This window comes from Loxodonta africana, chromosome 4, assembly GCF_030014295.1.
Source record: "Loxodonta africana isolate mLoxAfr1 chromosome 4, mLoxAfr1.hap2, whole genome shotgun sequence".
Taxonomy (NCBI): domain Eukaryota; kingdom Metazoa; phylum Chordata; class Mammalia; order Proboscidea; family Elephantidae; genus Loxodonta; species Loxodonta africana.
This window is the reverse complement of record NC_087345.1, coordinates 724,058-740,970: the sequence shown is the minus strand read 5'-3', so window position 1 is coordinate 740,970 and position 16,913 is coordinate 724,058. Positions and strand designations below refer to the sequence as shown.

Genomic DNA, 16,913 nt, shown 5'->3' with positions numbered 1-16,913 from the left:
GCCCCCGGCCCGTGGCTGCGAGACGCCCACCCACCTACCCACCCACGCCGTCCCGAGGAAGCACCAGGCGATTCATTCATTTCATTTCATTTCATTATTTTTTGCAAAGTCATCGCCGGCGCCGCATCTGCGTGGCTGGGGGGTGGGGGGCGGAGCCAGCGCGGAGTCGCCGCAGGTAAACAGCCCCCCCCCCCCCCCGGCGGGAGCCGGGCCGCGGCCACAGACAGCAGCCGCCCCCGGCCCGGGAGGAGCCAGCGCGCCGGGCCGGGCTCCGCTGAGGCGGGCGGGCGGCCGGGGGCGGCGGCGGCCTGCGCCCCCCACCCGCGCGGGCCCGACCCCTGCCCCGGGCAGCGGCCTGCGCCCCAGCCCCCGCCGCGGACCCGCCCCCGGGCCGCCCCCACGCACGGGTCCGCCGCGCGCCTCCGGCCCCACCCGCGTCCCCTCCGCCCGCGCCCCCGAGACCCCCCGGCGGCCCCGCCCCGCCCCGCCCCGCGCCCCCCTCCGCCGGGCCGCCCCTCGCCCCCCATGCACCACCTCCTGGAGCAGTCGGCGGACATGGCGACGGCGCTGCTGGCGGGCGAGAAGCTGCGGGAGCTGATCCTGCCGGGCGCCCAGGACGACAAGGCGGGCGCGCTGGCCGCGCTGCTTCTGCAGCTGAAGCTGGAGCTGCCGTTCGACCGCGTGGTCACCATCGGCACCGTGCTTGTCCCCATCCTGCTGGTCACCCTGGTCTTCACCAAGAACTTCGCAGGTGAGGCGGGGGCGCGGGCGGGCGGGCGCGTGTCCGCAGGTGTCCCAGCTGCTTCCCGGGTCCCCTCTGGGCCACTGGCGCTGTCCATATCGCGGGCGCTGAGCGCCCCACCGCACTGGCCTGGCGATGTCGACTGCAGACGGCGCCCCAGGGCTTTCCCAACAAGGCCCTCTCCCGCCCGGTGCTTGCTCGTGTCCCAGACCCCACTCCTGGTTTCACTGTTGTTTTGCCTTGCACTCTTCACGCCTGAGGTGGACCAGGCCCTTCCTGGACCCGTGGTAAATGAGACCCTGGGTCTGGCCTATAGAATGTCACATACAAAAGAGGAGATGGAGGGTGGGGTGAGCAGGGTGAGCACCATCCGGTGACGGTCAGAGAAAGGCATTACAGATGAACAGATGGCTCAGGCCAGGGCAGGGTCAGTGGATGCAGAAGTCGAGTGATGGGGTGCAGGGAGGCGGCGCAGAGGCCATGGGCAGATGGGGTGCAGGGAGGGCAAGGAGAAGCGCTGAGAAGCTGGCCGGCCTCCCTTTGGGCATGGGGAGCCTCTGAAGGGTTTGGCAGCTGTGGCGGGGCCTGTGGTAGGCTCTGGAGAGCACGTAGCAGTGGAGTCTATACAGGACACACCAGCCCCAAAGGGCAGGGGCACAACTCTAGGAGGCTTGGGCCACAGGGAATGAGGTGTGGGCTCCAGAGCCCACCTAGAGGGTGAAGGTGGAAGCAGGTAGCTGGAGACCAGGAATTGGCTGCATCCTCACACCTGGGGTCTGTGTTGATGCAGGAGGGGATTCAGACCCAGATGTCCAGGGGGTCTTTCCCAAAATGTGTCAGCCATGCTTTCCAGGCCCCTTCCAGAAACCTCCAAAGACTTCTCACGTTCCAGGAGCTCCCTGTGGCCTGTGATACCCGACCTGGGTGGACCCCCAGGCAGAGGAAATATTCTTCTGGCTCTGTCCTCAGGGCACCAGTACTAGGACACACAGACATGCTCAGACACAGTGCACTTGCACGGGAGACGGGAGGCCCCACGCACCCAGACCGTGCCGAGCAGAGCTCACCCACACATGCTGCTGACACACCACTGGGCCACAGGCCTGGCGTGGCACCTGGGTTTGAATGATGACAGGGGGCCTAGAGGCAGCCCCAACTGGAAATACGTGGCAGTCCTTCCCTTGTTCTCAGACACACGTACAGTAGGGCATTGAGTCACAGGTGCGCAGGTATGGGGCACGGACCCGCTCGGTGTCACAGATGCACACAGGGGGGCATCGAGTCATGGGCACTCAGGTACGGGGTGCAGAACCACCCGGCATCAGATGCTTACAGTGGGACATCGAGTCACAGGTGCTCAGGTACAGGTGCCAACCTGCTCGGTGTCCCAGATGCACACAGTGGGACACTGAGTCACAGGTGCTTAGATAGGGGGCGCGGACCCACCCAGCGTCACAGACCCATACAATGGGACCTCAAGTCTCAGTGCTCAGATACAGGGCAGGGACCCATTCGGGCATACAGGGCGTGAATGCACAGTAGGACGATGAGTCACGGATGCTTAGATACCGGGTCCAGAATCACTTGGTATCACAGACGTGCACAGTAGGACGTTGAGTCACGAGTGCTCAAATATGGGGTGCGGACCTGTCTGGCATTACAGACACATAGTGGGGTGTCAAGTCACAGGTGCTCAGATACAGGGTGTGGACCCGCTAGGTGTCACATGCGTACAGTGGGATGTCGAGTCACACACGGGTGCTCAGGTATGGGACACAAACCAGTGCAGTGTCACAGACATGCACAGTGGGACATCGAGTCACACATGGGGCTCAGATACAGAGTGTGGACCTGCTCAGTGTCACATGCGCAAAGTGGGACGTCCAGTCATGCACAGGTGCTCAGGTGCAGGATGTGGGCCCGCTCAGTGTCACATGTACACAGTGGGATGTCAAGTCACACAGAGGTGCTCAGGTATGGGACACAGACCAGCACAGTGTCACAGGTGTGCACCATGGGACATCGTCACACACAGGTGCTCAGGTACGGGACACAGACCAGCTCAGGTCACAGATGCGCACAGTGGGACATCGAGCCACACACGGGTGCTCAGGTATGGGACGCAGACCAGCTCAGGTCACAGACGTGCACGGTGGGACGTCCAGTCACACGTGGGTGCTCAGATACGGGACGGAAACCAGCTCAGGTCACAGACGTGCACAGTGGGACATCAAGTCACACACGGGTGCTCAGGTATGGGACGCAGACCAGCTCAGGTCACAGACGTGCATGGTGGGACATCCAGTCACACATGGGTGCTCAGATACGGGACACAGACCAGCTCAGGTCACAGATGTGCACATTGGGACATTGAGTCACACACAGGTGCTCAGGTATGGGACACAGACCAGCTCAGGTCTCAGATGTGCACAGTGGGACATTGAGTCACACACGGGTGCTCAGGTATGGGACACAGACCAGCTCAGGTCACAGATGTGCACAGTGGGATGTCCAGTCACACACGGGTGCTCAGATACGGGACACAGACCAGCTCAGGTCACAGATGTACACAGTGGGACATTGAGTCACACACAGGTGCTCAGGTATGGGACACAGACCAGCTCAGGTCACAGATGTGCACAGTGGGACGTCCAGTCACACATGGGTGCTCAGATACGGGACACAGACTAGCTCAGGTCACAGATGTACACAGTGGGACACTGAGTCACACACAGGTGCTCAGGTATGGGACGCAGACCAGCTCAGGTCACAGACGTGCACGGTGGGACGTCCAGTCACACATGGGTGCTCAGATACGGGACACAGACCAGCTCAGGTCACAGATGTGCACATGGGACATTGAGTCACACACAGGTGCTCAGGTATGGGACACAAACCAGCTCAGGTCTCAGATGTGCACAGTGGGACATTGAGTCACACACGGGTGCTCAGGTATGGGACACAGACCAGCTCAGGTCACAGATGTGCACAGTGGGACATTGAGTCACACACAGGTGCTCAGGTATGGGACACAGACCAGCTCAGGTCACAGATGTGCACAGTGGGACATCCAGTCACACATGGGTGCTCAGATATGGGACACAGACCAGCTCAGGTCACAGATGTGCACAGTGGGACATCAAGTCACACACAGGTGCTCAGCTACGGGACACAGAGACCAGCTCAGGTCACAGACATGCACAGTGGGACATCAAGTCACACACGGGTGCTCAGGTACGGGACACAGACCAGCCCAGGTCACAGATAGGCACAGTGGGACATTGAGTCACACACGGGTGCTCAGCTATGGGACACAGACCAGCTCAGGTCACAGACATGCACAGTGGGACGTCAAGTCACACACGGGTGCTCAGGTACGGGACACAGACCTGCTCAGGTTACAGACATGCACAGTGGGACGTCAAGTCCCACACGGGTGCTCAGGTACGGGACACAGACCAGCTCAGGTCACAGATGTGCACAGTGGGACATTGAGTCACCCACAGGTGCTCAGGTATGGGACACAGACCAGCTCAGGTCACAGATGTGCACAGTGGGACATCCAGTCACACATGAGTGCTCAGATATGGGTCGCAGACCAGCTCAGGTCACAGATGTGCACAGTGGGACATTGAGTCACACACAGGTGCTCAGCTACGGGACACAGACCAGCTCAGGTCACAGACATGCACAGTGGGACGTCAAGTCACACACGGGTGCTCAGGTACGGGACACAGACCAGCTCAGGTCACAGATATGCACAGTGGGACATTGAGTCACACACGCGTGTTCAGGTACGGGACACAGACCAGCTCAGGTCACAGATGTGCGCAGTGGGACATTGAGTCACACACAGGTGCTCAGGTATGGGACACAGACCAGCTCAGGTCACAGATGTGCACAGTGGGACGTCCAGTCACACATGGGTGCTCAGATATGGGTCGCAGACCAGTTCAGGTCACAGATGTGCACAGTGGGACATTGAGTCACACACAGGTGCTCAGCTACGGGACACAGACCAGCTCAGGTCACAGACATGCACAGTGGGACGTCAAGTCACACACGGGTGCTCAGGTACGGGACACAGACCAGCTCAGGTCACAGATATGCACAGTGGGACATTGAGTCACACACGCGTGTTCAGGTACGGGACACAGACCAGCTCAGGTCACAGATGTGCGCAGTGGGACATTGAGTCACACACGCGTGCTCAGGTACGGGACACAGACCAGCTCAGGTCACAGATGTGCACAGTGGGACATTGAGTCACACACGCGTGCTCAGGTATGGGACACAGACCAGCTCAGGTCACAGATGTGCACAGCGGGACATTGAGTCACACACGGGTGCTCAGGTATGGGACACAGACCAGCTCAGGTCACAGACGTGCACAGTGAGACATCGAGTCACACACAGGTGCTCAGGTACGGGACACAGACCAGCTCAGGTCACAGACGTAAGCAGTGGGACATCCAGTCACACACGGGTGCTCAGGTACGGGACGCAGACCAGCTCAGGTCACAGATATGCACGGTGGGACATGCAGTCACACACAGGTCCTCACGTACGGGACGAAGACCAGGTCACAGACATGCACAGTGGGATGTCCGGTCACACACAGGTGCTCAGGTACGGGATGCAGACCAGCTCAGGTCACAGATGTGCACAGTGGGACGTCTAGTCACACACGGGTGCTCACGTACGGGTCGCAGACCAGCTCAGGTCACAGATGTGCACAGTGGGACGGACTAAGTTGTGAGCACAGGTGTGGATCAGGCCCTCAGTGACCCCCAAGATAGGCCCAACCCTCTGATATTCCGCTTTGTGCCATCTGGCGGTGTGTCCCCTCTCTGGGGTAGACACTCACAGATGGATGTGGCCCATGGGGGTTGGTGGTAGGTGTGGTGGCCTGCTGTCCTGAGTCCTGGGCTCTGGCCCTGCCTGATGGGATTGGATGGCCCTGGAGATTGTGTCCCGGCGGAGAGCACAGGGCTGTTGAATTTTCCATGTTTGCATCTCTCTGAATGAGGAGCCTCACTGCACACAGCCCCAGTCGCCCTGGTCCTTGCCCACCTTCTCTCTGAGATTTGGCTGCCTCTCGTCTCTCCTGAGTGGGTCCGGCGGAAGGACACACTGATCCAGGTGCCTGGAAGCGTGCACTGTCTCACCCTGAACACGTGCTACTCCTGAATTTGAGGCTTATCCCACCCAGCACACACAGGCCAAGGGCCCCCCCAGGAACGTTGGGGTGCAGGGCCAGGGTGTTGGGCCTTTTGACACGGGGGACCACTCAGATGGGTGCAAAAGGGAGGCTTCAGAAAACCTGACCTTTGGAGAGAGGGCAGCTACGTCCAGAAGAGAGTGGCACTAAGAGCCCCAACTCTGCCCGACTCACCGGGACTGGGGAGGAGGCCTACATGGGACCCTGAGATCGCCTAGGACAGGGGCGTATATGGGTCAGGGGAGGGGCTGCTGGGCGGGGGTGCCAGGGCCCGTTTTCTTGGTTCTCTGCCCAGGGAGGCTGGGCAGTGGGGCCCTGGTGCCCTCAGCAGTCAGAACTTGGGGGTTCAGAGTGTGGGTGCTCCTCAGATGCCCAGGGTGGACTCCTAGTCCTTGCATCTTTGCTGTGAGCCCCTGAGCAAGAAGCATGACCTCTCTGTGCCCTGGTTTTCTCATCCATAAAGCGAGGCCAGAAATAACTGTCACCTCACAGGGTTATGGCGAGGACCGTTGAGCTGGCACACGGGTGCTAAGGGCTCAACAGGCTCCCAGCCCCTCTGCGGGTTGCATCTTGCCTGTTTTAGAACCAGACCTCTCCTGGGCACAGAGGCAGTCCCTGACCCAGCCCAGCTCCAGGTGGCACATCCCCAGGCTGGGGTTGGGGGGTGGGATTTCCTGATGACTTCTCCCCTAAAGAAGTCGGGTGATTATACCCCCACCAACACCTGGACCAGCTCAGCTGAGGAAGGAGGGAGCCGGAGAGGCTACTAGCGTGGTGCCAGGGTAAAGAGAACTGAAGAACTTCCCAGATTCCTTGGAAGCCACCTGTTGGTCAGTGGAGGCTTGTGTGTTGCTAGCATGCCGAACAGGTCTCAGCAGAGGCTCCGGACTAAGTGGCCTGGGAAAAAGAGCCTGACAATCTGCTTCTGAAAACCAGCCAGTGAAAACCCCGTGGCTCACAGTGGCCCAGGCGGACGGTCATGGGGGTGGTGCAGGACCACTTGTGCTTTGTTGCCTTGCAGACCTGTCAGTGGCTGACAACAACAACATGGACCCTGAAGGTGGGGGCTCGGAAAGGACCAAGGACTGCTTTTTCCTAAAATAGCCAGATAACAAGGTCACAGTGCTTCGGGTATTCGCTGATATAATCTGGACAAATCTTTCTGACTGCTCGGTCGCAGAGGTATCTCCTGGTGTGGAGTTTCCATGGCTCATCTTCCTTCACCAGAAAAGAAAAAAAAGACGACAGAAATTCAGGGTTGAAAGGCTGTGTGGTGCAGACAAGCCCCAGCAGCTGTGTGGGAGACAGCAGCTCTCAGGGTGCCCGTGCCACCATGGGTCTGGGGACCACATTCCACAACCACAGCTTTCTGGAAATGTTTTCCCTCCCCGCGCTGGCCGAGTAATTTCCAGCTGGGCCCGTGGGGCTCCATCTGTCCATCCATCCATCCACTCATCTTCAGAGTGAGTCAGGCCTTCTCCCAAGAAGGCGTCTTCACTTGTGGGAAGTCGGAACCTCCCCCTCCACAGCCAGCTTAAGAAGAGGGTTTGTTCTGGAATGGAAGGTCCAGTCCAGGCATTGGTGGCCCCCTCATCCTCCCACCCTTCTTGAGCAGGGGTCCCGCCCTCAGGCACCAGCCACAGGGGGCTCTGGCTGGCTGAACCTCCTGACCCTGTTTCACCACTCCCCCCAACACTCAGCCACCTTGGGTTTCAGTCCAGGCAGCTCCGCCTTATCTTTGCCAGGCCTGCAGACAGGCTGCCCCGGGCGGGGCTGCTTCTGCCCCAAGCCTGTGCAAGCACCATCCTTCAGCGGACTGTGTGGGAGGTCACACTGCGGGGCAAGATGGGAGGGTACAGGCCAAGACCCTTCCCACCCATGGCCTGAGGGGAGGCAGACAGCTGGTGAGGGGGCGGCCACTGTCTGAGCATCCTGTGCAGTGTGGCGCTCCCCACCAACTCAGCAGTTTAAAACAACGTTTTATTCTCTCACAGTCCTGGAGGATAGGAATCCAGCATGGGCCCCACAGGGCTGAAACCAAGGTGTCAGATGGCTGGTTCCTTCTGGTGGCTGCAGGGAGATTTGTTGTTTTTTTTTTTTTTTTGCCTTCTCTGGCTTCTCAAGGCTGCCTGCCTTCTGTGGCTTCTGGCCCCTTCCTCCCCTTTCAAAGCCAGCAATGTGGCACCCTCCCCCCTCTAATCCCAGCTTGCATCCCTACATTTTCTCTCTGACCTGCCTCCCTCGAATAAAAAAACCCTCGAATAAGGACCCTGGAATTCCATTGGGCCCACCCAGGTAATCCAGGACCCCTCCCCCCCGCCGCCGTCACATCTGCCAAGTCCCTTTCCCATGGGAGGGGGATACGCGCAAGCTCCGGGACTAGGAGGGCCTTGTTGAGCCCACCTGTACCACCCACCACCCCATGCGAGAGGCTAGTCTGGGGGGGCCGGGGAGGGCAGGACAATGGAGGAAGCCATGAGTACGTCTGCTGGTGATGGGGGAGCTCGCCGGCCAATCCCTGGGGGCTGTCCCATTCCCCTGTGGAGCGGGGGCGCCAGTGCTGTAGGGAGGGGGCACAGGCTGGATTGTGCCAGGGTTGGGGGGGAAGGTAGTGGGTGGACTGGCGGCTTTGCCCTCTGGAAGGGGACGTGATGCATCTGCGAGCTGGACACTGGACGGCGGGTGGGGCCGATGGGGGATGGATGTTCCTGGACCAGATCTGACACAGGGGGCCTCTGCCGCCCACAGGCATCGCCGCGTTTGCGCTCGGAGCTCAGTTCGCTCTTTCTGTAGCTGCGTCTCAGGCATTGGGCCCCTCCCAAGTCAAGAAATTCGCTGCTGGTGTTCCCAGTGCCCACACTGTGATGGGCCTCTGGTGCTCCTGGACCTTCTGTGGACAGGGTTATGGGGTGTTGGCCACAGGGGCTGCCAGGGTCACACTGGTTGGAGGCCAAGCAGTGCTTGCTTCTCCCGAGCTGGCTCAGCTATGTGGGCCTCTCCCACGGGGACCCTCTCTGGGGCATGCTAAGGAGGGGCACAGAGGCCCTGTGGCAGGGCCCCCCAGCAGCCACCCCACACAACCACCAGGTGTCCACGCCCTGCTTTCCCTCCCACTGCTGGGTCTAGCACCACAGGTCCTGCCAGGACAAGCCTAAGCTGCACACCCGCATGCCCTTGGCACCTGTGTGCCAGGAGCCAGCCTCCCCCAGGCCACCTGCAGGATTTTCTTGGCCCAGAAAGGGTCTGTGTGTCCCTCGGCCATGCTGTTTCCTCTGCTGCTGCTCTCAGCAGTCCCATCTGGAAAGGAAGGAGACCCCGCTGGATGTGCCCACAGGCCCCTTATCTGCAGTGGCCCTGCAAAGCTGTGTCACCGTCCTCAACTGAGCAGAAAAGGAAACTGAGGGTCAAAGGGGCAGAGCCAAGATTCTTCCTCTGTCTGCAGCCACCCCCGAAAGAAACAGCAGAGATGGAGGCAGGCGTGCAGAGCCCAGTGGAGGAGCAAAAAGGGGCTCTCCAGCCTCCTCCCCCAGGGCTGCCACACCCCATCCAGCCCCTTCCAGGCGGCAGAACAGGTACATGGGAGCTCCTAGGAACCCCACTTCCAGCCAGCATCCTGCAGTGCCCACGGTCAGAGACGGGCCACCCCACGCTCCAGAGCTGGGGAGCCCTTCTTCCTGTTCCTGCATCCCCACTGCCTGGGCCTCCCCCAGGGCTGGGGGTGCCGGGCCCCTTGCTGCAGGGTGGACCCCAGGGGAGACACACCTGTTGCCGTTCTTTTCTCCCAGAGAGGAGAGCGCTGGCCTTGGGCTCCTGGGATGGCTGTGAGGACAAAAAATAAGTGAATAAATGCTGTTTTTCAACCAAGAGAGCTGGTTCCTTTGCCTTTTCCAATTCGCCCTTCTCTGAGTCCAGCTTTTCACTGGCCCCTGAGCCCCTGTTCTCATCTGGGGTGAAGGCCACAGGCCACTGGTACGAGGTGTTCCTTCCCAAGACCTCCCCCCACCTGCCCCATGCCGTGGCCAGGCCTCCCATCTGGTGTGTGGACTGAGATGGCAGCTTCCTCATGGCCCTCTACCCCAGCCTCTCCCCCCACCACCCTGCATCTAACAAGCCCCACTCTGGCCTGTCCACACCTGCTCCCACACTCTCCATGACTCCCCAGTACCCTAAAGGTAGAGTCCTGACTCCAGCCCTGGAGAGTTGTGGGCCCGCCTCTAGGCCTTCTTCCCTGCTGGGCCACATTCCTGCAATCCCTTTGAGTCCCTGTGTGTCAGTGTGGGATCTCCAAGACTGCTGCCAGGATGGTGGCAATGGCCACCTGGGCCTCAGCGCTAGGTCTGAGTTGGGGTGGCGACCGTGAATGCTGGGGCCAGTGAGGGCTCGCTGCTGCTCTGGGGCCAGGGCCGGAAACACCTGTGGACTGTGGGGTCTCCCTGCCCAGGTGTGGAGTCTGCCAGCCTCCCCTGGGGCACCTGAGTGGCATCAACAGGGACCACCGGTCCGCCAAGCCATGGACAGAGGTCTCGTCGAATGAGCTCTCTGTATACAATGCAGGCATCAGGACAGGGGTCAGAGGAGCAGAGAGACGGAGGGATAGATGCCATGTTGGTGCTGCTGCTTCCTGGAGACCACTTCTCACTTCCCACAGGACAAGGGCCTCAAGCAGACCCTGCCCTGGGACCTCTGGGGGGTGAGGAAGGGGGACCTGGCTGGCTGGACCTGACTATGCTGCACTGTGGCTAGGGTCTGTCTGGCCTGCATTAGAGGGGGGAGACAGGAAGTTTGATAACAACCTGAGAAATGGGGAGCTTTAAACCATTCAATTTTAGTGGGAAAACACCTTGGACCAGTTGGGGTGTGCTTTCTTCCTCTTTTGGATCCAGGGGTCTCCCCCGACCACTTACTTAGAGCTCAGGGGTCCTTCTCTTGCCCTGACAGGGGTCTTGGGGAATCCTCATTTGTTATCTCGGAAAATGTGCTTTGTCATACCTGGCTAGTAAGACCATCCCTGCCAACTGCCCTCCACGGCAGCCCCGATGCAAAGCCAGGCAGGGCCGGGGCCCAGCTGTGCCACTGGAAGAGGGGCCCTGGCTGAGTGGCAGTAGAACCCGGTTTCCTCGTGCACACCAGGAGTGTGTGGTGCTCGCAGGTCCTGGGGTTAGGACGTGCTCCTATCCCCAGCTGTGCCGCTGCTGACTGCGATGGGGGACACCCAAGGTGAGACCCCACACCCGCCATGGGTGGGAATATGGGGCAGAAATGGGAGGGTCCATGCAGGCCACTGTGTGAGGGGGGTACTATAGACGTGGGGCCAGAAGCCGGCCAGGGCACCCTGGGAGGGGTCTGGGCAGAAAAGCAGACCAGACCCAAACTGTGTCCTTCACCCTAAACCCAGCTATGGTCTCCCCAGCCAGTCCCCCTCCCTCTCCAGCAGTCCCCAGCCCCTCTCCCTCGGTCACGGTCACGCCTCCAGCCCCTCTTGGTTCTACCCACTGCCCCTCCCTCCAGTACACTCCCAGTTCTTCCCTAGCCCAGCCCCTCCCCCCAGCACCTCCCACCCTTGTGTCCTGCCCCCAGATCCTCTCAACATCTCAGCCCTGTCCTCTGGCACTTGCCCAGATCCCCTCCGTCCCCCCACCTGCCCTCCCCTCCAGTAGGCTTTCGCCACCCCTCTCTGGGGCCCACCTGCAGCGCCATCCTGGGATTGCCCCCAGCCTGCCTGGGCCACCCCCAGATCCCCTCCCTGGGTCTCACTCCTGGACCCCCAAGGCCTGCCCCCAGCCCAGCCCTAGGACCCACACCCCACTCCCCTCCCTGGGTGGGCCCCAGCCCACCCTCTCTCCCGCTCACCCCCAGCCCTCCCCCTTTTCCCCACCCACCCCCAGCCTTCCCCCTTCCCCCAACCACCTGCAGCCCTCCCCCTTCCCCAGCCCTCCCCTTCCCCTGCCCACCCCAGCCCTCCCCCTTCTCCCCCACCCTATCCCCAGCCTTCCCCCTTGCCCCCACCCACCCCCAGCCCTCCCCCTTACCCAGCCCTCCCCCTTACCCCACCCACCTCCAGCCCACCCCCAGCCCTCCCCTTCTACCCTCCCACCCCCAGCCCTCCCCTTCCCCCTGCCCACCCCCAGCCCTCTCCGTTCTACTCTGCCCACCCCCAGCCCTCCCCTTCTACCCTCCCACCCCCAGCCCCCCTTCCCTCCACCCACCCCCAGCCCTCCCCCTTCCCCGGCCCACCCCCAGCCCTCCTCCTTCTACCCTGACTTCCCCCAGCCCTCACCCTTCCCCCTCCTCCAGCCCTCCCCCTTCTACCCTCCCACCCCCAGCCCTCCCCTTCCCCCCACCCACCCCCAGCCTTCCTCCTTCCCCCGCCCACCCCCAGCCCGTGTCTCCTCTCTGCCCCCAGAGGAGCCCATTTACTGTTACACTCCGCACAACTTCACCCGCGACCAGGCGCTGTACGCCCGCGGCTACTGCTGGACGGAGCTGCGGGACGCGCTGCCCGGCGTGGACGCCAGTCTCTGGCCGTCCCTGTTCGAGCACAAGTTTCTGCCCTACGCGCTGCTGGCCTTCGCCGCCATCATGTACGTGCCCGCGCTGGGCTGGGAGTTCCTGGCCTCCACGCGCCTCACGTCGGAGCTCAACTTTCTGCTGCAGGAGATCGACAACTGCTACCACCGCGCGGCCGAAGGCCGGGCCCCCAAGATCGAGAAGCAGATCCAGTCCAAGGGGCCCGGCATCACTGAGCGCGAAAAGCGGGAGATCATCGAGAACGCTGAGAAGGAGAAGAGCCCGGAGCAGAACCTGTTCGAGAAGTACCTGGAGCGGCGCGGCCGCAGCAACTTCCTGGCCAAGTTGTACCTGGCGCGGCACGTGCTCATCCTGCTGCTCAGCGTGGTGCCCATCTCCTACCTGTGCACCTACTATGCCACCCAGAAGCAGAACGAGTTCACGTGCGCGCTGGGCGCCTCGCCCGACGGGCCAGCAGGCGGCCCGGGCCCCGCGGTGCGCGTCAGCTGCAAGCTGCCGTCGGTGCAGCTGCAGCGCCTGGTCGCGGGCGTGGAGATAGTGCTCCTGTGCTTCATGAACCTCATCATCCTCGTCAACCTCATCCACCTCTTCATCTTCCGCAAGAGCAACTTCATCTTCGACAAGCTGCACAAGGTGGGCATCAAGACGCGCCGCCAGTGGCGCCGCTCGCAGTTCTGCGACATCAACATTCTGGCCATGTTCTGCAACGAGAACCGCGACCACATCAAGTCGCTCAACCGGCTGGACTTCATCACCAACGAGAGCGACCTCATGTACGACAACGTGGTGCGGCAGCTGCTGGCCGCGCTAGCGCAGTCCAATCACGACTCCACGCCCACCGTGCGCGACTCCGGCGTCCAGACGGTGGACCCCAGCGCCAACCCCGCCGAGCCCGACGCCTCCTCCGAGCCGCCGGTGGTCAAGCGCCCGCGCAAGAAGATGAAGTGGATCCCCACCAGCAACCCCCTGCCGCAGCCCTTCAAGGAGCAGCTAGCCATCATGCGCGTGGAGAACAGCAAGGCCGAGAAGCCCAAGCCCGTGCGCAGGAAGACGGCCACCGACACGCTCATCGCGCCGCTGCTGGACGCGGGCGCCCGCGCTGCGCACCACTACAAGGGCGGCGGGGACGCGGCCGCCTCCTCCGAGCCGCCCGCCGCGGCAGGGGATAAGAAGCACGCGCGGCATTTCTCCCTGGACGTGCACCCCTACATCTTGGGCACCAAAAAGCCCAAGCCCGAGGCCGCTCCCGCCGCCGTCCTGCCTGCCTCCCGGAGCCAGGAGGGGAGCTTCCTTTCGCAAGGAGAGGAGTGCATGCTGGGCCTGGCCGCCGTGTCCACCAAAGGTAGGGCAGCTAGGGGTGGGCAGGCCCGGGAGAAGGGGCGGCCCCAGATCGCCAGGGTGGGAGTCCAACGCTCTGCTGCCGGGAAGGGAAAGCCCAGGGGCGCGGGGAAGGGGGTTCAGAGTTTAACCAGCTCCATCAGCCACCAGTTGGAAGTGGGGGGCGGGGCGGAAGTGGACCCGCTGCCCGGGTCAGTAGCAGCGCGCTGGGAGGAGGAGGAAGGACGAAGGCTGCCTGGGCCTGGCTGCTGGGCGGTTTCCTCTGATTCCCCCATTGTTAATAAGGTCCCCAGGCCTACCCACGCCCTTGAGAAGTGCTCTGCGTTACTGCAAGCCTGCCAAACCACCCCAGGGCAGGGGTGGAATTCAGCCACCAGCCCAAGCCTGAGGTCTGGCTGAACAGCTGCGCAGGGGCAGCAGAATGTGAGCGGCAGACTGAGGGCCAGTGACACACCTGTGACACACCTGTAACCCACGCCTTCTTGGCTGCTTGCAGATGGCCCACTCTCCGAGAAGGAACTCCCATTCTCAGCAGATCCTGCCCGGGCAGGGCTTCCAGCCACAGTCCCATTTCATCTCTGCTCTCCCCCCAAGGCCCCTGCTGCAGCCCCGATGTCTCCAGCAGGCCTGGGCAAGGCTGACCCCTTGGCCATCCTGAGCCGGAATGCTACTCACCCCCTTCTCCACATCAACACGCTGTATGAGGCCCGGGAAGATGAGGAAGGGGGTCCCCATGTGCCCCCGGACATGGGCGAGCTCATTGCCATCCCACCCCCCCAGCAGATCCTCATTGCCACCTTCGATGAGCCCAGGACAGTCGTGAGTACAGTGGAGTTTTGAGAGGAAGGCCCGCCAGCTGCCACAGGCCTTTTGCACAGGCCACCTTCCAGTGACCCAGCCCCATGTGCACGCAGCCTCTGCTTGCTCAGCACTGCCCACCCCCAGCATCCATCCGCATGCACAGGGGCTCAGTGCCTCCCCCAGGCTCAACAGGCGGCCAGCCCACACAGGTGCATCCTTCCAGCACTGGCCAGGGGCAGGGCCAGCTGTGGCCCATCAGAGCCCCCCCCCCAACTTCTGCATCCTGAGAACAGCTGTAGGTGTGGGGCTGTAAGGCTAAGAGTTTATTTTTTTAATCAGTTTGGTTCTGGGCCTGGGAAGCGAGGGCTATGCTTGTGGCTGGACAAGGTACCCTCCCACCAGGCCTCACCACAGCCACACCCCAGGGGTCACAGCTCAGGGGTTCACCGCCCCCCACAGGGACTAGGAGCCTTCGGGTTGGGGGGGCTGGGCTGCCCCCCCAGTTGGAGACCTCCATGCACTTTCTTCTTGTAACCTGACATACATGTATTTTATTTTGATTACTGTAATCAACGATTATATTTATCGCCAGGAGACTTAACGAGTTAAAACAGGTGGTTGAGTGAGTAGTCAGGTGTGTGGACGAGTGTGTGGGTGAGCGTGCCTCCAGGCCGAAGGAGTCCAACGCAATAACCACATCCCCCGCTGGGCCACAAGCCCTGCCTTGGCCCCTGGGCCAAGGCCCAGCACGCCTGGCCCGGCCCCTGTTACCTCAGCCACGGCCACACGTGACCACAGTATTCACAAGGTAGCACTGAGCATACAAATAAATACTATTCTAATACTCGCCCTGTGTCTACTGCTCCACTCCCATGCCACCCCTGACTACGGGCATCACTCTGGGGGTCCCTGGGGATGGGACTGCCCATCCAGGGGGCGGAGCCTCACCTTCACTGAGAGCTTGAGGGGAGTGTGGGCCACTCAGAGGCCAGCCCTGGGGTTGGCAGGGGTGAGACAGGACACGTGTGTCACTGTCGGACTGGCACTCCACAGACTCAGGTTGACACGCATGTATTACCTCCACTCTGGCCCACGGAGCCAGTTCCAGAGTAGTCCTGCCCCCAGGGGCTCAGGCTGAGGGGAGACGCTCGCGTGTCCCCCACTGAAGCTATCCTGTCCAATGCTGGTGCCTTCTCTGGAGGTCAGGTGCGCTGTGGCTAGGGGAACTGGGGGGCTGGTGGCATTCAGGAAGGCTTCTCCAAGGAGGTGCCTTCTGACGTGGCCTAGGGCGCTCATAATGCCATGAACACAGGAGGGGAAGCAGCAGGCGGAGGCAGGTCCAGCCGGGATTGGGGGCATTGATGCCGACCTCGGGGCTCAGTGTGGGGGTGAGGCCGGGGTGGGGGACACTGAGGCCGACCTTGGGGCTTGGTGTGGGGATGAGACTAGTTGGGTGGGTGCTCCATCGAGAACACACTGGTGGGGTGCGGGTTGGCTAGGAGTCTGGACAGAGGCCCCTTGGGGGCAAGTACCTGGGGCTAAGTGACCAGAAACCCTGTGGTGGCTGGAGATGGGGCGGAGTGTGAGCAATGAGTGCAGGGTGGGGCCATCCTAGCGTGCCCTGCACCCTGTGTAAGGCCCACCTACTTGGCCTGGGCCCCCCTGAGGCCCCCCCAGCTGTTCCCTGGAGCCAGGCAAGATGCCACCCTGCACCGTCAGAGTGTACAGCTGTCAGCCTGTGCTGGCGGGTGGGGGCATGGGGACCACGGCATCCCATCCCGTCCCCAGAAAGCACTCACTTGAGCCAGGTGGTCCTGCCCATCAGCACTCCTCCTCAGAGGCAGCAGTGCGTGCGGCCAAAGAAGGGCCCCCAGGAGGTCCTGCAGGGTGGGACGAGCCTGGCCTCACAAGAGCTACACCCATGGCAGCAGCAGCTGAGAGAGGGGCACACAGAGCCTCAGGCCTGGTCCCACACCACAAACCAGCTGTCATTGCAGTGGTCAGCTGGGGCACTGCTGGCCAGCTGAGGGGACCTAGCTGAAGGGATCACCCCACCCACTTGGCTTCCTGGTCTCTGGGCTAGATCCCTTCTCCCTGACTGGAGCTGGGGTCACTGACCCACCCCCAGCCCACATGCCTCCCCACTCAAAATCCTGCCTGTCCACGCACGATGGCAGCTCCTAGAGGTCGGACATTCAGCTGCGCCTGCACCAATCAGCCCTCTGCCAGTCCTGTTGGCAGGGCTCCCCCCTCACCCCTGCAGCACAGCCTGGGTTCTGGTGG

General features: G+C 61.9%; 1 protein-coding gene across 2 annotated transcripts; it reads left to right on the top strand.

Annotated features, from left to right (window-relative positions):
- Positions 1–525: 525 nt before the first annotated feature.
- On the top strand, positions 526–15,472 carry PANX2 (pannexin 2). Of its 2 annotated transcripts, XM_064283311.1 has the most exons (3): positions 526–751; positions 12,367–13,833; positions 14,326–15,472. In XM_064283311.1, exons 1-3 carry the CDS (start codon positions 526–528, stop codon positions 14,667–14,669), a joined length of 2,037 nt encoding a protein of 678 aa, XP_064139381.1. In that variant the 3' UTR covers positions 14,670–15,472. The 2 variants fall into 2 exon arrangements, 1 of the variants encoding a protein (XP_064139381.1); XR_010321654.1 differs by lacking the exons at positions 12,367–13,833; positions 14,326–15,472 and adding an exon at positions 6,985–8,469 and having other exon boundaries at positions 655–751.
- The last annotated feature ends 1,441 nt before the right edge of the window (positions 15,473–16,913 follow it).

Bases quoted from the DNA above. Each gene is read 5' to 3' on its own strand.
- PANX2 (XM_064283311.1), top strand. From the start codon at position 526: ATGCACCACCTCCTGGAGCAGTCGGCGGACATGGCGACGGCGCTGCTG. The intron at 752-12,366 runs GTGAGGCGGGGG...CTCTGCCCCCAG, and splicing joins CTTCACCAAGAACTTCGCAG to AGGAGCCCATTTACTGTTAC. The intron at 13,834-14,325 runs GTAGGGCAGCTA...GGCTGCTTGCAG, and splicing joins GGCCGCCGTGTCCACCAAAG to ATGGCCCACTCTCCGAGAAG.